The sequence below is a fragment of the Marmota marmota genome, unplaced genomic scaffold (genome assembly GCF_001458135.2).
Source record: "Marmota marmota marmota unplaced genomic scaffold, marMar, whole genome shotgun sequence".
Taxonomy (NCBI): Eukaryota; Metazoa; Chordata; class Mammalia; order Rodentia; family Sciuridae; genus Marmota; species Marmota marmota.
In genome coordinates this window covers 296,640-323,339 of record NW_026000079.1, presented here as the reverse complement: position 1 = coordinate 323,339, position 26,700 = coordinate 296,640, and the positions used below count along the sequence as shown (strand labels likewise).

General features: G+C 54.1%; 1 protein-coding gene across 4 annotated transcripts in view; it reads left to right on the top strand.

Annotated features, from left to right (window-relative positions):
* Positions 1 to 23,174, top strand: part of Kirrel1 (kirre like nephrin family adhesion molecule 1) — an 86,586-nt gene extending 63,412 nt beyond the window's left edge. The window contains exons 2-15 of one of the 4 annotated variants that reach the window (XM_048814642.1): positions 5,236 to 5,385; positions 6,788 to 6,937; positions 12,027 to 12,184; positions 14,652 to 14,802; positions 15,863 to 15,968; positions 16,110 to 16,258; positions 16,462 to 16,589; positions 17,344 to 17,470; positions 17,560 to 17,660; positions 19,067 to 19,265; positions 20,350 to 20,457; positions 20,653 to 20,792; positions 21,378 to 21,542; positions 21,761 to 23,174. In XM_048814642.1, coding sequence (XP_048670599.1) covers positions 5,236 to 5,385; positions 6,788 to 6,937; positions 12,027 to 12,184; positions 14,652 to 14,802; positions 15,863 to 15,968; positions 16,110 to 16,258; positions 16,462 to 16,589; positions 17,344 to 17,470; positions 17,560 to 17,660; positions 19,067 to 19,265; positions 20,350 to 20,457; positions 20,653 to 20,792; positions 21,378 to 21,542; positions 21,761 to 22,237 — 2,309 coding nt within the window. In that variant the 3' untranslated portion in view covers positions 22,238 to 23,174. Of the gene's footprint in view, positions 1 to 5,235; positions 5,386 to 6,787; positions 6,938 to 12,026; positions 12,185 to 14,651; positions 14,803 to 15,862; positions 15,969 to 16,109; positions 16,259 to 16,461; positions 16,590 to 17,295; positions 17,471 to 17,559; positions 17,661 to 19,066; positions 19,266 to 20,349; positions 20,458 to 20,652; positions 20,793 to 21,377; positions 21,543 to 21,760 lie in introns of all 4 variants that reach the window. The other 3 variants (XM_048814641.1, XM_015502633.2, XM_048814643.1) reach the window with 3 other exon arrangements.
* The last annotated feature ends 3,526 nt before the right edge of the window (positions 23,175 to 26,700 follow it).

The window sequence follows — 26,700 nt, the reverse complement described above, 5'->3', positions numbered from 1 at the left end:
GGAAGGAAGGAAGGAAGGAAGGAAGGAAGGAAGGAAGGAAGGAGGGAAGGGAGGAGGGAAGGGAGGAAGGGAGGAAAGAAGGAAAAGGGGGGACATTCCTGAAGCTAAAGGGGCAAGAAGAGAAACCAGAGCGTCCCTGCTCTCGGGGCTCCCAGGGGTGGGGTGGGATGGTGGGGGACAGAAGCACACAGCTGGGTTACTTTTCATCCAAGGCCAGCTGTGTTAAGTGCTAGAAACAGAAGCCCAAACAGTGTCGTGGGAGAATGGAGGAGGAACTTCCAAGTCTGAGGCTAGAGGAGCTTTGTGTTACAGGGTGGGGCACAGAGGGCAGGAGTTCACCTGAAACGTCCTTTCTCCCCCTGCCACGCTCCAAGTCCCCATCTCTCCACCTGCCTTCTCTGCTTTGGCCCGGGTCTGTGTCACTTCATGGGCGTCTTTGCACACAGATCTCACGTGGTGCCTTGGGAGAGCACGTGCATTTTCCAGCCTGAGTTCTTTCCAACCCCGGGCTCCATTTCCTTCCTCTGGTCTCCTTTGCTCTCCCCCTGAGTGTCTGTGTTTCTCAGCGTCATTTGCACCTCTGTCAGCCTACCCCTTGGGCCGTGTCCTGCTGGGATGTGTGGACAGCTCCGTTTTTCTCCTCCTGCCTTCGCATTGGCTACTGTGATGGTTCTGAGATGTTTCCTGAAGACAGGAGGGGAGGACACCAGAGCAGGCTGGAATTCACTTAAAAACATGCGCAGAAGCAGGATAGCCCCCAGGTGAGGCCTCGATTTGATGCTGTTTAACAGGAGGATGGTCTGTTTCCCTCTCTGTCTGCAGTCAGACCTTCTGTGCTCCCCCCACCCCACCTCCTGCCCCACTGACACTTCACCCTACAGCCCCCAGTTCCCCTCATTGCTGTTGGGTGCTGGTTTTATTTCCTGGAAGTGGATACAGGCTCAGATTGGGAGTAAAAATTGAATCCGGGTCCAGGAAAGACCCTGCTCTGGAACAGATGGCACAAGGCAAGGTGCTCAGGACGCTGGGAATGTATCTGGACGTGTGCATATGCCATGCGCTAAGCCATGGGTTCCGGGTCCATGACACCTTCACACTCAAGGACATACAGTAGCGAGTGCCCCCAGAGGCAGCCAGGCCCCTCTACCCTTCCTACCTGTCTGACACCGGCACTCCCGGTTCACTTTCCAGATGTTCCCTTCCGCTCATCCACCCCCAAGACCCACTCCTCGTCCTGCCTGAGCACTGTTCCTCCCACTGCAGAGAGGGGGCTGTCTCCTGCTGTTTGTTTGCCCCCAGCTCTGGGCGCCTCCCCTGGGGGGTAGGGGATGACAGAGACCTGATGTGGAGTGTGTGGGGTAGAGAGAACAGGACACGGTGAAGTCATACTTGGGGCATTCCCCTGATCATGAGCCAGCGTGGGTACCACCTGGGGCATTTGGACTTCATCTCACTCACTATCTGGAGTACAGGGGCTGTTTGGGGACCTGAAACCCTGCTTGTGACGTGCAGGCTCAGATCTAGGTAACCTTCCCATGGACTTAGATTCTGGAACCGCTTCATTTCCAACTTCTCTGGAATCTCTGCTGAGTCCCTTCTTTCCAGACTCCGTTGCCTCGTCAGGCCTAACCCAAGGGTGAGTTTTACTTCCAAATCCCCAGAAAGACAGATAATCACCACCTTCTTCATCCTGTACCTGCTCAGGTTTCCTGCGGCCCCTCCAGTTAGTCTAACTGCTCAGGGTCAATAATGACAGTAGGTATCGTTCAGAGGGTACAGGCAGGGGACCGTATGGGGCGTGGCATCTATCCCATGTCTTGGAGTAGGCCTCATCTTTCCCGAACTTACTAAGGAGGAAATGAAGCTTAGTAGGTCAGTCCCTTGGCCAAGGTCACCAGGTTAGGAAGCCCCAGAGGCACAATGTAAACCACATTCTCTTTCCTACACTTGGCTCCTAGGATTTGAGCAGAAAGGGACAGTTGCAGTCTTGCTCAGACCTGTCATCATGCAGGTGAGCAAGTGGAGGCCCGGATGAGGGAGTGTTGTGCCCAAGGACACTGGACTCCTCACTTCTGCAAAACCCATCTCCTGACTCTGAATCCAGGCACTTCCCACCTCTGTCCTGTTGCAGGGTCAACCGCCACCTCACTCCAAGTGGTCAAGGAGCCAGCTGCTCACTGTCCTCTGCAGATTTCAACAAGAGACCAGAGTGACCAGGCACCATGCAAAAAAAACTAGGGATGTCAATTCCATCTCTGAGCCAGGGCTTACTGGCCACTCCACTCTTAAGCCCTTCACGGGGGCTCCAGGGGCCATGGGAAGGAGAAACGTGAGTGTGGAGAGTTTGCAGTATGTAGCTGCTCTAGAGAAATGCGCAAGGATATGAATAAATTTGAATAATAATGAGGGCAAATGCCTGAATTAATAATGCTGGCTGCTCACCTGACCCACCCTTCCCCCAGGAACTCAGCACCTGCCACCCTCATCCCTCAAAATGTGAAGGAACCTTTCCTTCTTAAGGAGAAGTCAGGACGCAGAGGTGAGGAGCAGCTCACACGTGTGGGAGAAGGACCCTGTTTCTCATTTCCTGGTCCCCGGCCGACCCAAAGGGCCGAACTGGTGCACTTAACCAAGAATGAAAAGGCTGCGTGAGATTATATTGTCCTATGGCCACCAACCTGCTTCTCAGCCACTAATGTGGATGGATGTCCAATGTCCAGGGACTCAGAGGGAGGACATGTTATGCCAGATTCATGGGACCCCAATGGACCTCCAGGAGCCGAATCCGATGCAATCACACAAGGGTCTTTATTGCAAGCTCGAGCCTGGACTCACAGCCATTCCAGACACAGCGGTCCCAGGGAGTGAGTCCTGGTCCTTTGTTCAGTGAGATTTTATAGGTTTTGGGGGATACTCTATGCGTCACTACGTCACACAGCAAATCATTCCATACCGCGGGAAAGTCAAACAACAACTCTTAACATTGATTAGCACATTCAATGTCGGGAACAAGTTGGGTAGGGGTGATTGGTTAGTACAAGAGGGGGATTCCTTTGAACTGATTGGTTTAGGCCACGAGGGGGGGGATACGTGCTGAACTACATGGTTTCCCAACATGTTATCAACCACCATAAACTACTGGGAGGGTCATCTGGCATCCCAGGTATTTCCCTGTCTCATGCTGATTGGTGGCTGCTAGGGGATTGCTATGGGTCCCCACCTAGCCTGACTGAGTCAGGGACACCTGGCTCAGCAGATCTCTCCTGTTATTTGTAGATAAACAACTCAGCAGGGCGGCAATGTGCCTAGGAGTGCTCTGTGGTTTTTTTTCAAGGACAAGGGTCACGCCCCCTTCCTTGGACAGGCTTTGCTCTGAGGTAGAGGCTGGTTTCTCAAAAATGGAGTCACATCAGTTTCTCAGACAGAGCATGGCCCCTGGCCTTGGGAGAGAGGTTCCCATTCCGGAAGAACAGATGAGACACACACCCCACCCACCTGTTCCCCTGGGTCTCCTGGCACACAAGACCATGATAGCCTGAGACAGGAAGCCCTGGGCCTAGGACTAGCTGGGATGGCCATGGAGCCCAAGGATGAGTTTAGGAGGCTTCCTGGAAGCGGGAAATGTGGAGCAGATTTGGGAAGATGGGAGAAAATGGGTCTGGAGGAGAAAAAAGAAGGTAGAGCGCATGGGCTAGGCCCGGGGTTCAACCCAGCCAAAAAAATGGAGGGGATCAGATGGATTGTGGGACTGGGGTTACAGTTGAGCAGCAGAGCTCCTGCCTAGCACACTCAAGGCCCTAAGTGCATTCCCAGCACTGGAAATAAACAAACAGAAAAACTAGAGGTGTCAGCAGTGGCTGAGAGAGAGGTGCTGAAATGGAGAGAGGGTGAGTTCCATTCCTCTACAAACAGAAGCAATGGTAGGTAGGTCAGAAAAAATTGGGGGAAGATGGGTTTGGAAAGGATTGGATTCGGGGATTTGGGACTCTGCAAAGACTTGGGGAGCTAGGAGGGACAGAAGAGGGAGGAGCCCCTGCGTTCTGGGGAAAGCTGATTTGGTTACCTTGGTGTGACCGATTGGGAGCATGGCAGAGAAGCCATGGCAGAGAGAGACCTCTCCCTCTGCTGTCCTCTAGTCTCTCCTCCCCTGCCAACTTCTTTCCCCTCAGCCCAGCTCCTCCAGCTCTGCGAGGTGCCCAGGGCTGTGGGGCCGACCAGCGATGGAGCTAGCGGGTGGGTGGGAGCGCAATCCAATTCCCTGCTCCATTTAGGCTCCACAATTAAAGGCAATTACTCTGCAGTTCTCTAATCAAATGCTCCCGGCCAAGATGCCAGCCGGGCAGCCATGTGTAGCTCCTGCAGCCGGAGGGAGAGGGGAGCACAGTCACACGGCCTCTCGGCTCTCGTGGTGCAGAAGCTGAGTGTGTGCAGGTGTGTCGGTGTGTCCACCCTCATGCCCCTGTACTGGGCCAAGGGGTAAATACATGGATCAGGGACAGTGTCCACTTTCTTGTGGATCTAGTCCCCACCCAGGGAGCTTCTGTGCACATGCATGGCACGTGGACCCGCCTGCCCTGGGGGATCATGCCTGGCACTGTTGCCCACATGTTGGCTCACGCCACGTGTCCAAGAAGAGTCATGGTGGTGTATTCGTGTGTGCGGATGGGCCTAGTCCCAGGGACCTGGTGGGGGCGGAGGGGTGGACTGCAGCGTCTCCAGGGGCTTTCATTATCAATGCGTCCTGCATGAACTTGGGTGTGTGGAGAGGCAGTGGGTGGGGTCTTAGAGGAACAGCCCAGGACCTGCAGGACAGCAGCTGAGCTGTCACCCCAGCCCTACTGTGAACTCACTGGGTGCCTGTGGTTCAGATCCTCTTTTCTCTGGACCTCAGTGTCTGCCTCTGCAAAATGAGAGGGCTGGGCCAGACCCATCTCTAAGGCCTTTACGTAATACTGCACCACTGCTAATTGCTAAGCACCCCTGAAACCCGCTCCCGAAACTCACTCCCGTGGGCCACTGAGGGAGAGCGGAGTAGAGGGCAAGCTCCTGACGTCTTGGAAGGATCGGGTTGGTGCTGAAATAGGACAAGGGCAAGAAGTCTCCCCTCCCCCCAGGGCCTGAGGCTGTCTCCTGCCTGCCTTTTCTTGGGGGGGGTGGGCATGGGAGCCCGAGAGGGGTGGCATCTTGGTTGGAGACCCCCTGTTTCCTCATACAATGCCCACTTTGGCTTCTCAGGGACCCAGACCCGCTTCAGCCAGGAGCCAGCTGACCAGACTGTGGTCGCGGGACAGCGGGCGGTGCTCCCCTGTGTGCTCCTCAACTACTCTGGGATTGTGCAATGGACCAAGGACGGGCTGGCCCTGGGTATGGGCCAGGGTCTCAAAGGTGAGTGGTACTGCGGGGCCACCCAGCTTCCTGACAGCCCCATGTGTACCCCGATTCCCACTCCCAGCTTGGACTTGTGGACTCTCCTCTCTCCATCTCCTCCTGAGCTTTGTCCGGCCCACCCTGCATCTCTGTCTTTCCTCCTCACTGTGGAGGCTGGGGAAAGGCAACCCAAAGCCTGGAGATCAAGGGAAACCAGAGACTCTGGGAAGACAGACAGACAGACAGACACTGTGAGGTGCTGCAGGTCAAGCAGGAGATGCTGGGACAGTACCATCACCTGTCTGCTGGCAAGTTCCAGCACTTCCTGTGTCCCTCAAGTGCATCACACAGGCTGCCTCTGCTCCCCCACCACCACCCCCAAACACACTCACACACACACTCAGGCCATGTTTGCCAAAACCTCATTTTAACATCAGCCTGAGCACTTATTCAGTTATTCACTCAACAAGCGTTTATTAAGCACTGGCTATGAAGCGAGTGTTGAGAAAAACATAATGATTCAGTCAGAAGCAAACCCAAAATACTCCTATGTTCCCAAGCAAGTCAAGAGCCTGTGGAAGGGCCCCCTGTTCTTCTTATTTTCGAGGGGGTTGAGACGACTTGCTGTGGATTCCAGGGAGGGGAAATTGGTGTGGAGCAATCTGTAAGAAGGGTTTGGTGCATCTATCGATGATGGAAAGAGAAACCAGGAGAGAGGAAGAGAGAGAGAAATCAATAGATATGGAGTGAGAAGAATCGATAACCTCTGGACAGAGGGAGATCATGGGAGGCCAGGGGAATGGGTGGGAGGCTGCAGGAGGGAGGATAAGGGGGAACGAACCAAGAGGACCCCTGAATCCAGCCATCCTCCTTGCGAGGAAGCAGGACTCTGCTTAGGGGCCCCTGTGGGAGCTGGAGGACTCTGCCTGGCCCACACCTCCCCTGGTGAGTGGCAGGGGCAAGACCCGGGCCTGCCTTGGGCTTCCCGCTGCCTTGCCAAGTCCCACAGAGGCGCCCCCAGTGAGCTCATGTCTGTGGTGCGATGCCCTATATTCCCCTCTCCCCCTCCCTCCTGGCCCTGCTGCCTGCCTCTCCCCCTCTCCCTTTGCTATCATTATGAGAGACATTTGTCTGCAAACCGCTTCCGAGATTTCATCTGCTCCTGCTCCTCTCCTGGCTTCTGCTCTCTCCCCCCCCACCACCCCGTCTGCCCCTCCTACTTTATGGCTCCCAGTCTCGCCATGGGGGGGGTCCTGACATTCTGGAGTCTGGCACTCCATGATGTCACCTGTCAACGGCGGCCCAGGAGAGGGCAGAGCAAGACGTCCTGACCGGAGATGAGATGTGGGGAGAGGATGAGTCCTTGGGGACAGGGGGGTCCTGGCCCCAGGGCTGGGTCTCATCCTTTCTGTTTCTGCAGCTTGGCCACGGTACCGGGTTGTGGGCTCTGCGGACGCCGGTCAGTACAACCTGGAGATCACCGATGCCGAACTCTCTGACGACGCTTCTTATGAGTGCCAGGCCACGGAGGCCGCCCTGCGCTCCCGGAGGGCCAAGCTCACCGTGCTCAGTAATGACCCAGGGCCCCTCGGTGCCCCACACCCTGTCTCTCCCTCTATTCCTGGCCTCATCCCTGCCCCGCTCTCTCCCTGGTTCTCTCTCTACAACTCCTTCCTTAAATGGCTTCCCAAATCCAAATGCAATGAAGGCTTCTAATGGCCTCCATTGGGTCAGTTCAGTCAAGGAAGGCTTCCTGGAAGAGGAGAATGTTTAGGGGGCTGGTGGCCGGGCAGGTTGTGTGGGCCTCTGCTTTAGCCTCTGCCCAGGCCACTCCAGGGACCCAGTCCCACCTCAGGACATAATGCCGTGGAGACAGGGCTCTCCTGAAGGGAGAGGAAAAGTGTGGGGTGGTGGTCCCTGCCTTTCCCAGCTCGCATGGCAGTCAGGGTTGGTGGTCAGAGAGCTTCCCCCTCTTCCCTTTCACCTGTCTCCGTTGCTTCTGATCCCCAGGAATGGCCCTTCTAGCCATGGCTGCCTCCTCCCTCTCTCCCTCTGTCAGATTCCCCTGTGCCTCCTGCGGACCAGGGAGCTGGGCTGGAAGAATAGGCCTGAGGCTGGGCCCCAGGGGGCGGGGGCGGGGTCCTGCTGCGTCTGGCCCAGGCTGTAGCTTCAGGAGGGCTTTCGTCTTGGAAGCCCTGCTCCCAGTGAGGGGTGAGGGCCCACGGGGGAACAGAGCAGATGTCCCTCTGTGGTCACCCCTGGGGCCATGTGCATTATGAAGGGACTCCCCTGCAGGGAAGCCCAGGAATGAGGCCAGCCCTGCGGCGCCCTCGCCCCTCTCCCCCGGCCTCCCCTCTTTCCGTCTCCCCAGCTCTGTGGTCTGGAGGTGCCTCGGCCTCCCTTCTGCCTGTCTCTGGCCTGGAACCTTTCTGCCTGTGACCCTCTGTTCCCGTGTCATTGATTTTTGTCCCTATCTCGTTCTTTCCTCCAGATGGATCTGTGCCGCTCCCCTCTCTCTTCCCTCCCTGTAACCGGAAATGGTTGAAGTGGGGGCTCAGGGTGGGGGCTCAGGGTGCTTCCTTATTTTGAGGGGAGAGGAGTGAGATTGTGACAGGTTGTCTGGGTGGGCTGCTGGGAGCCCCGAGACCTGGGTCATTTGGATCCTAAAGAGGTCACGACCCCTGGGCATGGGGTTTCTCATCCATAATGTGGGACAGTGACGCCGGCCTTTTTTAGCAATTGCCGCCTCGCTGCTCCCTGCTCCCTGCACAGGGAGCTGTAAACTGTGCGGATGCGCCCGAGTGTGAGGTGTCAGGAGAGGCAGGCGAGGACGGAGGAACCCAGCAGCTGGTTTCTTTGGATGGAGAGGCCCCAAAGGACTAGGATTCAAGGCTGGTGGGTGACTTGCTTTTCCTCTCTAGGACTAAATCAGGAAGAATAGCCACGAGGAGCAGGGTGGGACCCCAGAGCAGGAATTAGAGCTAAGCACAGGATGCCAACGTGTCATCTTGCCACCCTGGACCAGGCACCAAGGGAACCACGGTTTAGGGGAATCCTTCCTTCCTTCACCCTCCCTAACTGCCTCTGTTTGGGACCCTGGAAAATGCTACTTCTGCCCTGGAGAACTCCCATCCTAATGAGGGGTCCTGATACTCTTCACTTCTCTCTCTAGCCTCAGTACAGAGATGGAGAGCTAGAGATGAGGAAAATCCAACTGAGCCATGGCTTCTCATGGCCTCCACTGGGTTGGTTCAGTCAAGGAAGGCTTCCTGGAGGAGAAGAATATCAAAGGGAGCCCTAGATGCAGGAGTGCCTTGTTCAAAAGCTTGTAGGTCAACGAGGGCACGCTGCCTGAGCAGGGACACTGGCTTATGGGAGGATGTGGTCAGTGTTGGGTGGGGTCTTGCTGGTCTGGCTTGAATGTGTGATCAAAGCAGGGAAAGGCCCTAAGAGTCAGAGGGCTGGGCTGGGGATACAGCTCAGTGGGTAGAATGTTAGCCTTGCGTGCACAAGAGTTCTGAGCCCCAGAACCACCAGAAAAGGAGACTGGGGGAGGGGAGCGAGAACGAGAGCGCACATGCATGCTGCCTGGGAGGTAGGATGTTTAGTCTAGCTGCACCTTTCCCTCACTCTACCCCCCTCCTGGTCTCTTTCTTGAGCCCTGAAATACCTGGCAGAGGTGCCCCACAGAGGTAATAAGAAAGCCCGACATTTCTATTTTGCAGTACTGGGGATTGAACCAGGAGCACTCTACCCCTGAGCTACATCCCCAGCTCTTGTTTGTTTGTTTTGAAGCAAGGTCTCACTCAATTTCCTAGGCTGGCCTTGAACTTGCCATCTTGCTGCCTCAGCCTCCTGAGCAGCTGAGATTACAAAGCATGTGCCACTGGGCCCCCCCAGAAGGCATGATATTTCTTACACCCCTCCTGCTACCCAGAGCCTTGGCTCCAGGCAGCCTGGGGCCCAGAGACCGGGCAGGCCACAAAGGAGGAGGGTGCTGTGCCCTGGGCCTGGGATCAACCTTCCTGTACACACCAGCTTCATAAACCCCCCTCAGCCCCAGCCAGTGTGCCCCTTGCCCACCCCACCTCTCCAGGCCAGCCATCTTCACAGAATGAACTCTTTCATTCTTCTTTATGGCAGGCTTTGAGAGGAGGCCTCCTGCTCCCCGGCAGACGCAGACACAATATAGATCTGCAGACCGACAGCTCATTAGTCACAGCAATAACAACCAGAGTGCACTGCCATGGGCTTAGCTTTGGGGTCAGGCAGGCCTGGCCCGCATCCCAGCTGTGCCACCGAGTCCGCTCTAGTGGCTCTGAGTGTGTCAGTGTAACCTCCGGAGCCTCAGCTCCTCCAGGGTAAATTAGGGTTAGTGATATTCCCATGAAAGGATTTAGGGAAGGACACCTTGTGGTAAGGTAAAATAAAGTCACCTGCACGAGACACTTAGCTGACACAAGGCCCACTTCCAAGGAAGGATGAAATTCTCGTCAATCGTATCACACTTTACAGGTGGCTTCTCTTCCTCCATCTCATTTTACCCCCACAACTGCAATTCTGGGGAGTTGGTATCGATGTTAGTTTTGAAATTTCACAAACAAGGGAACAGAGGGCATAGACACTACGTGGGCACACTGATACACAGATCAAAGTCACAAATCCTGAGATCTCGTTCATACGCACGAGCACAAGTGGACTCCTGCACCCGAACAGCTGGCGTCCTTTGCCCAGCTGTGGAGGGCAGAGACGGGCTCACAGAGAGTAGGCACAGAGTTTGAAAGGCTAGAAAAAAGGTGGGCTGGAGGGAGAAGTGACAGATGGATAGTCCTTCCCTGAACAAAGGGAACAGAGAGCTCATGGGAGGAGCTCAGGAGCTCACCCCGGAGCGGCCCTGCATCTGGGTGTGCGTGGCATCTCCACCTGTAGAAGCTCAGGGCTCTGGACACCCAGGACCCTACTTCCTGGTATGACATCAAGGTGCCATGAAAGACCAGGAGACCCTGAGAGGCAGCCCCTTACTCATCTCTCTCCACGTTTCTTTAGTTCTCAAGCTGCTTCTCACCTGCATCCCCATCTGGCATTGGAACCAGATAGATACATCAGGGTGCAAGAGGAGGAGCTGGGGGTCCAGGATGGTCAGCCAGGCGGGAGCCACTGCTCACGAGTGGGGGAGGGAAGTAAAGCGAACACATTTTACATTTCACAAGTGAATCACACGATACCGTCTTCATACAGCACCTCACAGACATTCCAGCGAGTAGGCATTAAGTCTCTAATGAAGAAACTAAGACTCACAGATTCCAGAGACACCCCAAATCACAGACAGGAGCCAGGATCTGAAACCACAGGAGCTTGGTTCTAAATTCCATTCTTTTCCCAGGATACCACGCGGCGTGCGTGCGTTGAACAGAATGCTGGCACAGGCCGCAAGTGGAAACCCCAACATAGAGAAGGTCATTTCATAAGCTCCAGGACAACCCTTCCTCCCCAGTTCCATGGACCTCCCAGGGTCTCCTTTCAAGGGTCCCATTTGGAAAGCTCCCTTAGAGTCCCCCTTATCTTCCCCCAAAGAAGCAGAGACACATCTTTTCTCATTTCTAGCTGATGATCGCTGTGGGGACTAAAAAGATCACAATCAAAATCCTCCTGCCTGTATCCCATCAATTGTCCATTTATGAATTCAGCAAAAAAATCTCCCCAAAGAACCTGCTAAGGACCAAGCTCTGGACGTTGAGGGTTTAGAGTAAATAAAAAGAGCCCATGCCCCAAGGCAACTCACAATCTGATCACCTGAGCATTTAGAAGCCTGCAGAGACTGGAGATAGAGAGGCCCCACCACCACCACCATTTGCCACATCAGATATCTGACAATTGGATTCCTTACGCATTTAGTAAAGGGCTGCTTTGGTCTAGGCACCGGAGACTATATATTGATGTTAGTAGGAGAGGGTCTCTGCTTTCCAAGGGGTTTTGGTTGGGATCGGGTTAGATAATCATTGCAAGGAATTCAAATACAGATAAGAGGAGTATTTAGCCAGTGCTGAGAGCTATGGGACTGTCTGGGGAATGGAGCATGGGAAACTTTGTGCATGCACTGAGACTCGAGCAGGATGCCAGGACCCCAACAGCAGCTGTGAGCTAAGGACATACCATCCTGAAAGAAACAATGAGGTGCAAAGCTGCAGGGCCTGGCTGTAGGGCCCCAGAGCAGGGGGCTGAGGGGCCTGGCACTCATCATGTTCAGGGCAGTTGCCCCAAGGCAGAGGAGCAGGCTGGGGTGGGGGGCTGGATGCAAGAAGCCCTGTACCTTCCCTAGGTATGAGCTGTACTCCAGCCCCGAGAGCCAGCCCTCTCCTGAGTTCAAAGCTACCACTCCATCTGTAGTATGTATCCATGACACCTGAGCCATCATGGGCGGGCGGAGTGTAGTAACAAAAACTGGTCCAGGCTAGGAAAGAATAGTCATGGCAGGAGGCTGGGACAAGCACATGAACATAGCGTGGGGCAATACGGTTACTGTAAGTCAGGGGTGGGTGGCACCGCCCTGCAGAGAGGTGTGGATGTGGGTGCAGGGATGCCTCTGTGGGCAGAGGTCTTGGTCAGGAGGGCACTGTTGGCCACAGCCTGGGCTGACGTTGCTTTGCTCTCCCCCGCAGTCCCCCCAGAGGACACCAGAATTGATGGAGGCCCTGTGATTCTGCTGCAGGCGGGCACCCCCCACAACCTCACGTGCCGAGCCTTCAACGCCAAGCCTGCAGCCACCATCATCTGGTTCCGGGACGGGACGCAGCAGGAGGGCGCTGTGGCCAGCACGGTGAGACGCTGGCCTGCCCCCTTGGCTCCTCTTGGCCCAGCCCTAGGTCACTTTTCTGTCCCCATGGGGATTTGACCATAGACTGGGGAGAACATAGATGTGAGAAGGGAAAAAACGGAGGCCTAGAGAGCTGGATTCCCGGGTTCACTGTGCCAGTCGGCTGAACAGCAGTGGAGGATAGTACTAGCCACTGCCATTGATGAAGCACCTCCTGTATGCCAGGTCCCCTGCATGATACGCACTTCCTGGACAGTCTCCCTGTGAGCTCACAAAGGGGACCGATAACCAGAGAAGTCGTGTGCCTTGCCAAGGTCACCCAGCTGGCGAGCTGGGATTTGTACCTGGGTCTGACAGTGCTTTCTCTGCACAAGTCACCTCTACCCGTTTCCTTCAGCATCAAGTTGGCACATTATCCCAATCACGACAACTCAGAGGTTGGGGAAACGGGGATTTCCACGTATGTTTTATTGATAAGGAATCCAGACAGTAAGTGACTTGCCGAGGTCACATGTCAGAATTGGTGGTAGAAGCCCGTCTGATGGTGCATGACTGTAATCCTTGAGACTTGGGAGGCTGGGGCGGGAAGATCACAAATTGGAGGCCAGCCTGGGAAACTCTGCAAGACTGTCTCAGAAAACAATGGAAAGGGCTGGGGTGAGCTCATTGGTAGAGCACCCTTGGGCTCAATCTCTGGTATCACAAAAAAAGAAAAAAAAATCTTTGTTTCCTGGGTTCCTTCTGCTAGCCATGGGGTAACATATGTGCCCAGCCCTTTGCTGTGTGCTGCAGGAGATGCTTCTCAGGGTGGGGAGAGAGAACATTCCTCCAAGCATGAGCTTAGGGGATTCTGGCTTTAGCTCTACTCTAACACACTGTATGACCTTGAAAAATTCCTTCTACTTCTCTGGAATTTAAAAGTGATCTTTTGGCCTCAGTAGTTCTTAACCCTTTACCATCAAGAACTCAGTTATTTTTCTCCTATAGGGTACATGTTTTAAAATAGTTGGGCTGCTGCGATGTGGCTTAGTGGTAGAGCAGTTGCCTAGTGTGTGTGAAGCCCGGGGTTCAATCCCCAGGATGTAGGGGGATGTGTGTGTGTGTATATATATGCACATATTATGAATATATATTTATATAAAATCTGTCAAGTCTATTTGTTAATGCCATTTCTTGTCCACCCCCTTCTCATATTCATTTAAGCCTGTGGCACTTTGAAGCAACATGAGTGTTACTGTACTGTCCCAGTCCCCCAAAGATGTGTGTATGACTGTCAAACTGCAGGACCTTACTTTGGTTCATGGGAGCATTTCCCTTAGACGGTTGGCAATATGGGAAATTAGGCCTTGAGGGTTCTTGTGACCATATTTGGGGACCTCTGCTTGCGTGTCACTGAGCCAGTGACTTTGAGCCTATGAGTCCCTTCCCTAAACTCAAAAGGCATTTACCTGTCAGCAGGAAAGGCCCGGCACTGAAACACACCCAGGGAGCCAGGTGGATGTGCCTCGAGCCACGTGTAGGGCAGCCTGATTGTGAGGGGCCAAGTTCAGGCTGAAAGTCCTGAAGCCTGGGGCTGGCCCTCACAGGCTCTCCAGAAGAGGAAGGACTTGTACTGGGCTCAAAGAATTCCAAGAATGAAGCTCAATGCCATGGGGGAAACTATGCAACACAAAGAGGGAATTCTTATGCACACTATGAACTTCAGTGATGATATATCAATATTGGTTCCTCTGTTGTTTGTTTATTATTTGAGGGGCCCGGGATTGAGCCCAGGTGTGTTCTCTCTCCAAGCTATACCCCCAGTCCTTTTTATTTTGAAACAGAGTTTCACTATGTTGCTGAGGTTGGCTTTGAACTCTCTATCCTCCTGCCTTAGCCTCCCAAGTCTTTGGGATTGCAGGTGTGTGCCACCACACCTGGTTATTGTAATAAATTTATCACACTAGTGCAAGATGTCAATAATGAGGGAAACTGAGGTAGGGAGAATATATGGAAACTATTTTCTGCTGCAAAATAATAAAGTCTGTGAGTGCCGTGGTGCATGCCTATAATCCCAGCGGCTCCGGAGGCTGAGACAGGAGGCTGAGACAGGAGGCTGAGACAGGAGGCTCGTGAGTTCAAAGCCAGCGTCAGCAAAAGCAAGTTGCAAACAACTCAGTGAGTGGGACCCTACCTCTAAATAAAACACAAAATAGGGCTCGGGATGTGGCTCAGTGGTTGAGTGCCCCTGAATTTAATCCCTGGTACCCATAATAATAATAATAATAATAATAATAATAATAATAATAATAATAATAATAAAGTCTGAAAAATTAAAAACAACAACATCACATCGTGGGGAAGAAGTTGGGAGCAAGGGAGAAAGCTGAACTTTAAAGCCTTCCACCTGCCCAAGCTCGACTCTGAGTGGGTCCCCTGAGAGCAGAGGGTTTTTAGCTTGACCGTGTCACCCACCCTCGGCCCTTCCCAGGAACTGCTGAAGGATGGGAAGAGGGAGACCACCATCAGCCAGCTGCTCATTAACCCCACAGACCTGGATATTGGACGCGTCTTCACCTGCCGCAGCATGAACGAGGCCATCCCCAGCGGCAAGGAGACTTCCATTGAGCTGGATGTGCATCGTGAGTGGGGTCCCGAGGAGGGGCAGTCGGGGGCTGTCAGGTGGGGAGAGGATGCAGGCAACCTTTTTAGAAGCCCAGAATAAGCATCCCATAGGGGCCCCAGGACAGTTGTTCCCTTCCTTGTCTTCATTTTCCTGGTTGGAACTCGGGGCACTGAGGGCTGACAGAGGGGCACTGTAGTTGCAGAATATGCAATACAGACCAACAGTCCTTTATCCACAATTCCAAAAAACTAAAGTGATTTAGGGTCAAAACTTGAAAACAGGTATTTATATGCTCCTGCTGGGTGTGGTGGCACATACACGCCTGTAATCCCAGCAGCTAGGGAGGCTGAGGCAGGAAGATCAGAAGTCCAAGGCCAGCCTTGGCAACTTAGTGAGACCCTGCTTCAAAATAAAAATTTAAAAGATCTGGAGAATGAATGTAATTCAGTGATAGAGCCAGCATCCTTGGATTTAATCCCCAGAACTGCCAAAATAAATAATAAATAAAGTGGGTTATATGTCTCACCATGACGCATTGCTCAAATGCTGCAGGGGATCTTGCATAGTAAAGAGTCTTTCTAAAAAATTTGAAAAATTCCAAATTCCAGTCCCAAGGGTTTCAGATAAGGGATTTTGGATCTGGACTTGCTTCTTGGGGTTGTGAGAATTAAATAAGTTAGAATATAAGAACGCCTAGCACGGGGTATGCTTACCTGGTAGGTGCTCAGTAAATTCCCTCTCTGCCCAGGAAACATGGGGGTGCCAGCAGTAATTGGGGATGCTCCCACCCTGTCCCCTTGTAGTTAGACCAGTGAGCCCACACTGACGCCTAGTGGCTGTGGTGTGTCATTACACCCATTAAATAGTTTGCCCCTTGGGTGCCATCCTTGGTGGTCAGTCACCCTCGCCAACCACCCTTCCACCTGTGTGGAGAAGATGAGGGAGATGGTTTATTTATTGGACCTATCATACTGCAAACCCACATTCCCAGATCACACCAGAACATATGTGCCAGGGGGAGAATAAGAAATTCAAAAGACAGAAGAGACTCTGACTTCCTGTCCCCTGCTTTGCAGACCCTCCTACAGTGACCCTGTCCATTGAGCCGCAGACGGTGCAGGAAGGCGAGCGTGTTGTCTTCACATGCCAGGCCACAGCCAACCCCGAGATCCTGGGCTATAGGTGATAGGGTTGGGGCTGGGAGCGCTCTGGGAGGGATAGTGAGACCAGGAGGTGGGGGTACTGTGGAGGCCAGTGTCCTCGGAGGTAGCGGAGAGAGGATGCCAAGTCGTGATCCCACTTCTGTGCTGCGTCCTCCCCCAGGTGGGCCAAGGGGGGCTTCCTGATTGAAGATGCCCAGGAGAGCCGCTACGAGACAAACGTCGACTACTCCTTCTTCACGGAGCCCGTGTCTTGTGAGGTCCACAACAAAGTGGGCAGTACCAACGTCAGCACTTTAGTAAACGTCCACTGTGAGTAGCTAAAAGGACAGGGACAGGGAGAGAGGGCCTTCACAGGGCATAGGGTGGGGGTGGTGAAAGGACCCACGCAGCTCAAGGAGCTAACGATGGGAAATAATTAAGGAGGGGTAGCTGGGTGGGGGCTGGAAGGGGAGATTGATGGGTGTTGACCCCAGTGAGCTTCGGACCTGACCAGCTGCTTGTGTTTACCTCAGTTGCCCCCCGGATTGTAGTTGACCCCAAGCCCACGACTACAGACATTGGCTCTGATGTGACGCTCACCTGTGTCTGGGTTGGGAATCCCCCCCTCACCCTCACCTGGACCAAGAAGGACTCAAACATGGTAAGATTCTCCCTGTCCATCCTGAATGGGGACAAAGGGATGTGGCCATGGGGGCCTAGCAAGGGGCAAGGAGGGGGTTAGGATTCTTTTTTTCAAGTTGAACCTGGGCAATACAGCGAGGGTCCGGCAATGTAGAGGAGAAGGGCAGTGCTTGCGGTCGGCCCTTCCCCTGCTCACAAGACAGCTGACCACTTCAGAGGCTGTGGGAGGGACAAGCTGGCATGGGCAGGGGATGTGGCTGGTGGGGGAGGAGGAAAGAGGGCCTGAGGTAACATGGCTCTGGTGGCACAAGATCCAGGAAATTAACGGTGAACAGGAAGAGGGGGAAGCCAGAATGACTCACTAGAGAAGTTTGGGTTCCGCAGCTCTAGAGACCCCTAATGGGGGCCTAGTGACAGTTTGGACCAGAATGGTAGGAAGAAGAATTTCAGGGTCAGGTGTCCTACCTGGTTTGGCAATAAACCCACTGGAGGAGATCATTCAATAGGACTTTATCTTAAAATTACTGCAGCCTCCACCTGCCCTGGCTGGCCTCCTCTCAGCCCCTGGCCTCTCTTGCACAGATGATCTGTTTCAGTGCCAGTGTGTTTAGAGTCAGGGGAAGGATCGAACGGACTCGGGAACTCCATCTCCCTTCTGGGAATTCACCTGTGGCCCTTCCTGCTTTCTTTCCAATGCCTCCAATGCGGGGCCCTCACGGACCTAGGGGCCCAGGCCTCCTGGCTCCCCACCCGAGGCTGCTCTCTCTGCCCAGGTTCTGAGTAACAGCAACCAACTGCTTCTGAAGTCGGTGACCCAGGCAGATGCCGGCACCTACACCTGCCGGGCCATCGTGCCTCGGATCGGAGTGGCTGAGCGGGAGGTGCCACTTTATGTGAATGGTGAGTGGCCTGAGTGGGTTGGGGTGGGGGCTCCTGACTGCAGGGGCTGCAGGTTCCGACGGGCCCTGACCGTGTCTTCTCGCTCGCAGGGCCCCCCATTATCTCCAGCGAGGCGGTGCAGTACGCTGTGAGAGGTGACGGTGGCAAAGTGGAATGCTTCATAGGGAGCACTCCACCCCCCGACCGCATCGTGAGTGCTGGGACCCAGCCTGGACCCCAGCCCCTGCTGCTCTGCCCACTGCCTCTGGCTTGGCGCTTCGATGTCCTCACCCCCTTTCCTGGTCTTCTAATCCTCTGCCTTTCTGTTCCCCTGTCCCACCTCCTCATTTATGTGGGTGACCGTGGGCAAGTTTCATAGCATTTTGAACCTTAGTTGCTTGACCTGTAAACTCTCCTCCCTCATCCCCAGGGCTTTCTTGTCCTCCCACCTTGCCTGCCTTCCCCCTCCCTCTCCCTCCTCCCTTCGCCCAGCCTGCTTCCTCCCTCCCCACGGGCTTTCCTTCCCACCTGCCCCATCCTCCTCTCCCTTCTCGTGCATCCCTCCTCCCAGCCCCTCTCCACTCCTCCCTCCTCCCCCCACACCATGAGCCATTAATTCGTTCCCTGACCATTAACCGTCAAACCCCTCATCACATTTAATGACCATTTGGCTAACTCCAGGGCTGCCCAGGGACACTTCATTACCACGGCCGCCCGGGCAGCCGACGGCTGGGCTCCCGGGGGGCCATCTTTGCAGAGCTGGGAGGACTGATCCCTGGAAAGGAGGCAGTTAGTTCTCAGCTGCTCCCCTTCCTTAGCTCCACTCTGTGAGTGAGGACAGGGTGTGGGGAAGGCAGGGGTCTGGGGGATGCTCCTCTCTGGTTCCTGCCCATTACAAGAGCCTGCGGGCGGGTGGGTCTCCAGTGCCAGCATTGCAGGTTCTTGCGGGTTGGTCAAAGCTAAGGCTGTGGCTCAGCGGTAGAGCACTTGCCTAGCACATGTGAGACACTGGGTTCCATCCTTAGCACCACATAAAAATCAATAAAATAAAGTTTTGGGTTTGTTTGTTGTTGTTGTTTAAAGGTAAGGCTCAAGATTAAGCTATGGAATCACAGACTTTAGAGCTAGAAGAAATTTTGAATATCGCCCATTTCTAGCCTGATTCTCTCATTTTATAGATGAAGAAACTGAGACCTAGAAAGGGAAAGAGAGGCCACACAGGGATTCAGGGACAGGAGAGAACCAAGATTATAGTCCAAGGTCCTCAAATCCCAATCCAGAACTTTCCTCTGCAACATCCCTTTATTGGGTCAGCTGTATCCACATCACACAGGGTCATAATTAAAAGATCCCTAGATCTCTTCCCTGGAGATTGTACTTTCTAAAGAATTTCCCTAGGTAAATTTGATGTCCTCCATGTCTGGGAGCCCCTGCTCCTCAATGCTAAGGGTCTGAGGCAGTAGGTGTGATGTTCATTATAGGGTAAGTGTTGGGCAGGTCTTAGGATGCACAGGGCAGATGGGGGCGAGGGGAATAGAGGGAGGATCAGGCAACACCCGAGCAAATGCTTCTGCCACTTCCCGCTTTCTGACCTCCTTCCTGTCCTCCCCACCCCAGGCTTGGGCATGGAAGGAGAACTTCCTAGAAGTGGGGACCCTGGAACGATACACAGTGGAGAGGACCAACTCGGGCAGCGGGGTGTTGTCCACACTCACCATCAACAATGTCATGGAGGCCGACTTCCAGACCCACTACAACTGCACGGCCTGGAATAGCTTTGGGCCCGGCACAGCCATCATCCAGCTGGAAGAGCGAGGTGACTGGCCATGCTGGCTGTCCAGCCCAGCCCAGGGCAGCCCGAGGATTCTGCTCCCTCTTTTCTCCAGGGCAAGGCTCCGAAAGAGAGAGGACTCCTCTTGAGTAGCCCCACCAGATGCTGGCCTTGTGCTCAGTGGGGAAATTTGCTCCCTTATGAACATTTACTGAGCATCTTTATGGGCCAGACCCTGCGGTAGGGGCTGCAGGGACAGTCTTGCCCACAAATAACTTTCAGCTTAGTGGAGGAGCTTACACAGTGGAAGCAAATGAATTCAGATGGAGAAAAATTAAGTGATCTGTACAAGGCGGGTAACACTACCTATCTCGTTGGGTATTTTGTTAGAATTCAGTGAGACAATATTTACAAAAATGCCTGGTACGTAACAGTGCTCAGTAAGTTTGGGTTCCCCGACCGTTTCAAGAATCCTCAGTCTGATAGGAGAGATGTGTTCCTCTTTCAGGCACTGCTGGTCAGATGGACTGCTTTTGACTTATGGGCATCCTCAAGTCGGATGAGGGAAAGACAGCATTTGTTTTTGGTTTTGAGAACTAGGCATTGAGGTTGGGCATAGGGAACTATGGAAAATGACTAGAGATCTCATCGATTTAGATTTAGCTGAGGATGCTGCAGGGTGTGATGGGGGTTGGGAGAAGACAGTGGTGTGGATGGGGGAGGCAACAAGAGGGTGGAACACAGATGGCAGATCAGAGTGTTTGGAGACAGCTGCCCTCAAACAGGGGCCCTGCCCAGGAAGGCGGGACCATGCTTCATGGTCAGGTGGACCAAAACAGGGAGAGACAAGACTAACCAAGGGCCAGAGTCAAGCCGATGCCCAGCTGCAGGGGTGGGACACAGCCATGAAGTCAAGTCTGGTCGGGCTGAAGCATTACAATCCGGCAACAATCCAGACCTCCCTCTCCATTGCAACCTGAACTTGAACCTCATATGGTCCACAAGCTCAGTCACAATTTAGCCTTGTACACAATCCAGGGTTGCCACTGTGGCTCATGGCCCACACTGAACGCAGGTTCCCAGTATGGCTCTGTCCTCACCCCTGTTCCTTTCCTTCCCCTGTTGGAAGAGGTGTTACCTGTGGGCATCATCGCGGGGGCCACCATTGGCGCAGGCATCCTGGTCATCTTCTTCTTCATTGCCTTGGTATTTTTCCTCTATCGACGCCGCAAAGGCAGTGAGTATGGTCCCCATGCAGCCACAGCACACCTGTCCCCACTGCATGTGCATTCATTCCAGGGCATGTGACGAGACATTCCAGACAGTGCCCGTGACGAGCCAAGGGGTGGCAGTTGAGCTCCCTAGCTCATGGGGGGGACTAGAAGCAGCCACGGCAGAAAGCACCTGGCCCAGCTGCATCTCCCTGTCCCAGGTCGTAAAGATGTGACCCTGAGGAAGCTGGACATCAAGGTGGAAACCGTGAACCGAGAGCCACTCACCATGCATTCTGACCGGGAAGACGATACTGCCAGCGTCTCCACGGCGACCCGGGTCATGAAGGCCATCTACTCGGTGAGGGTCCCCTTCTTGACCAGCTCCACCCAGCTCAACTCACTTCTACACACTTGCACACTCATACCCATGCACACATACATATGCCAGGTTAGTTTCCCTCCAGGAGAGGACAGGCAGGGGTGGGGTTCTCTTAGGTTTCTTTTGTCCCGTCTTTCTGCCACACAGACCCAGAGTTGGAACTCCTTAGGTGTTTTCTGCTCCAACTCCCTCATCACTGACATGAGGCAACAGCCCCAAAGAGCAGCAGCCACATACATAAGGTCACACTGCATGTTAGTCACAGAATTCGTGCTGGGTAGCCAGGTGCATTGGTACACACCTGTAATTCCAGAGGCTCAGAAGGCGGAGGCAGGAGGAGCACAAGGCCCGTCTGGGATATTTAGCAAGACCCTGTCTCAGAATACAAAATAAAACATAAAAAGGTCTGGGGACGTGGCTCGGTGGTAGAGCACCCCTGGGTGCCATCTCCAGTACCTGCTGGAAGCCAGGTCTCTGGCCTCCTCCGGCCACATCCCAGTGCCTCTGCTGGGGGAAGACACAGAATGCAAGTCTGCCTCTGACCCCAGACCTTTCCCTTAGCAGGTGGCCTCTGGGCATGGGGACGGGGTTGGCGAGGGGGGACAAGAGCAGGGCCCCCATCTCCTGACACCCGCTCCTGCCGCTCTGCAGTCCTTTAAGGATGATGTGGATCTGAAGCAGGACCTGCGCTGTGACACCATCGACACTCGGGAGGAGTATGAGATGAAGGTGGGAAAAGGGCTGGGGCTGGCTGAGGACCCGCCCACTGGGAAATAGGGGCCCAGGGCCTGCTGCTGGAGGAGGCCTAGTGGAAGGGAGCGGCGAAGGTGGGGGGATGGAGTGGCGCTGGATGGGAACAGGGAGAGCCAGAGCGGGAGGCCCAGAAAGTCCCGGGAGACTCCAAGAGGAAACTCCAGCCTCCCTGCTCTTCTCTCGTTGCCCCCCAGGACCCCACCAATGGCTACTACAATGTGCGCGCCCACGAAGACCGCCCGTCCTCCAGGGCAGTGCTCTATGCTGACTACCGCGCCCCTGGCCCTGCCCGTTTTGATGGTCGCCCCTCATCCCGTCTCTCCCACTCCAGCGGCTATGCCCAGCTCAATACCTACAGCCGGGCCCCCGCCTCTGACTACGGCCCTGAGCCCACAGCCGCTGGCCCTGCTGCCCCTGCGGGCACCGACACAACCAGCCAGCTGTCCTACGAGAACTACGAGAAGTTCAACTCCCACCCCTTCCCCGGGGCAGCTGGGTACCCCACCTACCGACTGGGCTACCCGCAGGGCCCACCCTCCAGCCTGGAGCGGACCCCGTACGAGGCGTATGACCCCATCGGCAAGTACGCCACGGCCACTCGGTTCTCCTACACCTCTCAGCACTCGGACTACGGCCAGCGGTTCCAGCAGCGCATGCAGACTCACGTGTAGGGGCCAGACCTGGCGGGGGCATCTCTGCGGGGCAGAGGAGAAGGCTTCTCACAGCTGTTCCCTGATATTCAGGGGCGTTGCTAATTGCTCCCTTCTTGGACCAGCCTTCCTCCTCCCACCAAGGCAGGTGGGGAGCAGGTCTCCCAGAAACACCCCGTCCCGAGGATGGTGCTCTGTGCATGCCCCAGCCTCCTGGGCCTGCCCTTCCTTCCCTCTTCTTCGGGAGGTTGTGTCTCTTCCGACCTGTGCCCTTGCTGACCCCAGCACGGGGACAGGGAAAGTCAAGGTTGGGGAGAACAGAGGGGGCACTTTTTAGCATTCCCTTTCTATCCCGCCCCTCTGGTCTCCCATAAACAGGCAGGGGGATACGCAGGGGTTGGCAGGCTTTGACCTAGGGGACATTTAAGGATGGGAGTGGGTGGCTCTAGCACAGATGGAAAACAGGATAGCCCACTCAGTCCCTTTGTTTGCTTTCTTGTCTTGGGTGCATCTGTCCCCTCAGGGCACTGCAGAAGGGACCTTGGGTTCCTGTTGGCTCTTGTCTATAGAACAGCCCTGGGAGCCTTCCCTCAACTGGTATCAAAATGTCAGTCACCCTAGCTGCCACTGCAGATATCTGTCAGGGTGCAGAGGGATCCAGAAATCTCCAGCAGCACTGCTCCCTTCTTCCCTTCTCCCCCTGTGCTGGGCCCACCCAGATAAGTTGCAAGTGTGGTGGAGAAGGAAAGGTCAGGTCCATGTCCTGATGGATCAGCAAGAGACCACTGTGCGCTGCTGCTGCTGCGTGGCAGTTCCCAGAACCAACACTAGAGGGAGGCCCTCCAGCTCCGTTTTCTGCCCCACTTCCTGGCTTTAACTCTTGAGCCTGCTTGGGGAGCAGTAGGTTGAGATAGAGGTGTTGCAAGCTATTTTGCAAAGGCAACAACAACACCAACAATGATGAAAACCTCATCTGGAAAGAAGCTGTAGGGGTTACCCTGCCCAAATACAAGTCCCAGTGGAAAGAAAAAGGGATACCTGTTCTTCTCCACCAAGTTCCCGACACCCTCCATTACCCTTTCAGTCTCTAAGCACTTTGAATTCATTTTATACATTCAGGTGGTCCAGGTGGGCTCCAACAGGGTTAGGGAAGGGCATTGGTCTCTGACTCTGCTGTCTTGCCCTAAGCCCCACCAGCTGCTTAGGGCCCACCTCCCAGAGGGCCGGGAGAGGTTCTCTCTAGGAAAGTTCTGGTTTAAGTGTCTTTTTCCCTCCTTGGACCAATCCGACTCCTTCTTCCACTTCAGTGCCTTGAGTGTCTAGCTTTGGGTGACCGTCCCTGTGTGGGCGGTTGGGCAGGGAGCGGTACTTGGGAAGCTTCAGACAGGCTGGCAAGGATTACCGTGTCAGAGGAGAGTGAGGGGAGAGGACCTGGAGGGGAAGGAGACCTGGAGATGGCCCTGAGGGAGAGCTCAGCGCTGACCCGGGTGGAGAAGGAGGCACAGAAGGGCACTGCAGGCATTCCAAAGCCATGCTCTCTTGTCCCACCCCCACGTGCACCCGCGCCCACACACATTCCATGCCATCACTTCTCAGCTGCCACCTTCTGACCAAAGAGAACAGGCACCCCAAAGAGAATCGGTACCCTTGCCCGGCCTTGTCTGCCCGAGGAGCTGCGTCTGCAGCTTGCCTCCTCGCCCGTGGCCAGCCCGATGGGAGGGGGACACTGGTGCAATTCCCAGAATGCTCCTTGCCCTTTCTCGGTGGTCACCATTCATTAGTCATGTTCGCTTTAATGAGTTACATGCTCATCAGCCACAGGCCATCACCACCCCTTACAGATGGGTCCGTGGGGTGACATTCCTAGACATCCTCTCACTGGTAAAGACTAAGTAATACCCCGGAAACTAGCAGCTGCAGTTCCAGCCTGCCCCTGTGTCCTCTTCCACTTGAGCCGGACAGTCCCTGCAGAACAGGACCTACCTGGGGTGTTTACGGTTTCCAGCTGTATCCCACCCCTGGAAGCTCAAACGGTCCTACGGAGTCCTCTCATGAGAGCACAGAGAGAAGGCTTTAAGAATGCAGGTTCCTGTGCAGATAAATTTGTGCAAATTTTTCATAGGCACCAGCAGCTATGGCTAATCTAAACAATTGAAGTCTAAATAGGGTTACCTTTAAAACAGGAATATTCAAGGTATTCAATTTTGTTTGGGAATTGGGCAGATTCTCATATCCTCCTTTTCGGTTTTAACTGTGAGAACCTGCATGGTGGACCAAGTGGGATAGCTTATCTAGGGAGGAGAAGATGCCCTTGATCACAGAGCTCTGTTGTCTGAAGCTATAGTCCCCAACATTGCATTGCCCCAGGACTTGGAATCCTGATTCCCTTGGACATTACCATCCCAGTGGGAAGGGCACGGGGCTAGTGGTCAGATCCAGGACCCAGTTCCGATGCTGGGTTCATTCACAGAGTGGCCTGGCCTAACCTCTATGTTCATTGCCTCCAACTTTCTGTCCTGCGAGATGAGGAGAGAGTTACACAAACCTGAAAGGATTCCGTTTTGGCTTTGTTCACCTGTGGGGCTGTGCATCCCTGGCAAGCAGTTGGGAGCAGTAAGGAATCCGTGAGGGTTGGGGAGCTCAGGGGTTCTCCCCTATTGAAAGAAGCTTTCACCATGTGCTTCATTATTTTGTCAGAAGTGTTGTGAATTAATTTCCACCAGAAACCCCTTTATTACAAGCAGCAACAGCTACCCTAGTTATCTGTGCTGCTTCCCACTTGATTCTGACAGGTTTGCAAAGAAGACTGTGGCTAGAGAAGGGCATAGTGGGTTTCCTTTAGTTTGCTCCCAGGTGACAGGCATCTATTTCTTGGTGGGGAGTGGTAATTGGTCCTCAAAACACTCCTATGGCCCAAAGGATAACTCCTCCTGGTTACTGAACAAGGTGAAGCCTGCAGTCCAAATGTTTCGAGCTGGACTGGGAGTGGGTCCAGCTGACCCCTCCATGAGGGAGCAAGTGGGGGGAAGAGGAGGCAAGTGGTTTTGACATAAGCTTTGGATCCCAAAAAGGTTCTTAATACCTTGGATGAGCCATGGTCTCTGCTTGTGAAGGGCCCAGCCTGCATCCTAAATCCTGGATCCCTCAAAGTCCAGCCACAGAGTTTGCATGAAACAAAACTCATCATAGTGAGAAAGGACAGTAGTACCAGGCATGAGAGCAGTGCTAGGTTCTCAAATATTGAGCTTGGAATGGAAGGTTAGTTTGACCACCCTGTCTGCCAGCGATACTCTTCCTTATCCAGCAGTTTCTGCTTTCCTTACGATTTTGAGGGAAGCTTTTTCAGCCTTTCAGGATGGAGCACATTGCAGGGGAGTCTCTTGTGGTGAACCTGCAGGCACTGTCAGGAGCATCAGGTCCTGGGCTCCTTAAAACAGAGTCAGGTGGCCACAAACACGGTACACCTGGCCACAAACAGCAATGTTAGCCCAGTGGCATGTGTGAAACCAAGGTTAAGGCCAAGACCCCAACTGGGAGTGAGCTGACTTGGTCACAGCCTTACTCTTTGCTGTGTGGACGGTTTGTCCCTATGGCTGAACTACAGGACCTCCCAAAGCCACCCTGGGCTCGGAAACCCTGGTTCTCTTATCATTTCAGTTCTGTGTGACCTGAGGCAGGTCACTGCTCTGTGCCTCTGCAGCCCATTCTGCATGTCGGAGGAATCACCGGAGAGAACTGGTAAGGCTCCTGACCCTGGTGAGCCCAGAGAGGAGGTCATGAGGGGGCACTGAGGCCCACTGGCACACCAGCATCATTAGGCATTCATTTTTGTGAAAAAGCTACAGAATCAGCATCTATAGATCTCATTCCCTTCTCCGTGTCCCCCAGGGTATTTCTCCTCCTCTTGTCAAAGCCTGGCTGTTTGTGAGGCTGTTGGCTCACCTCTGGCAGCTTGGTTCCGACACTCAACCTCTGGGCTGCTGAGGAGAGGTGTGGCTTGGGGATCTCTGAATTGGGGAGATGGGGCAGAATCCCATTTTCTTGTATCACTGTGAGGGAGCTCCAGGCCCTGCCACTGGAGAGATCATTGCTGCGCAGAAGTCACAGGCAATACTGGGCAGTTCTGGTACAAGCCTGCCCTTAAAAAAATAATAATAACTCCATGTGCATACAACTCTCATTCATTCCTACCGTTCCACTGTTCCCCATCCCTGGGCTTCTTGCTGGCCCCAACCACTGGCCTCTGAGTTGGTGTGGGTCAGGACTTCTGGAGCATTCAGATGTAGCCCCTGGGAACACCCAAATTCTGGGGAGAAAGAACAGCCAAATTGCCAATACAATCAAACTCTTGACCCAATCTCATTAGCAATAGTGACCCAGAAGAGTTTGGCTGCCTCCCACTTCACCAGAAAGAGGCCCAAGGCTCCCCGTGGTCACATTTTCTACCCCAGCCTTTCTTGGGATTGTAACCTCTATTTCTGGCT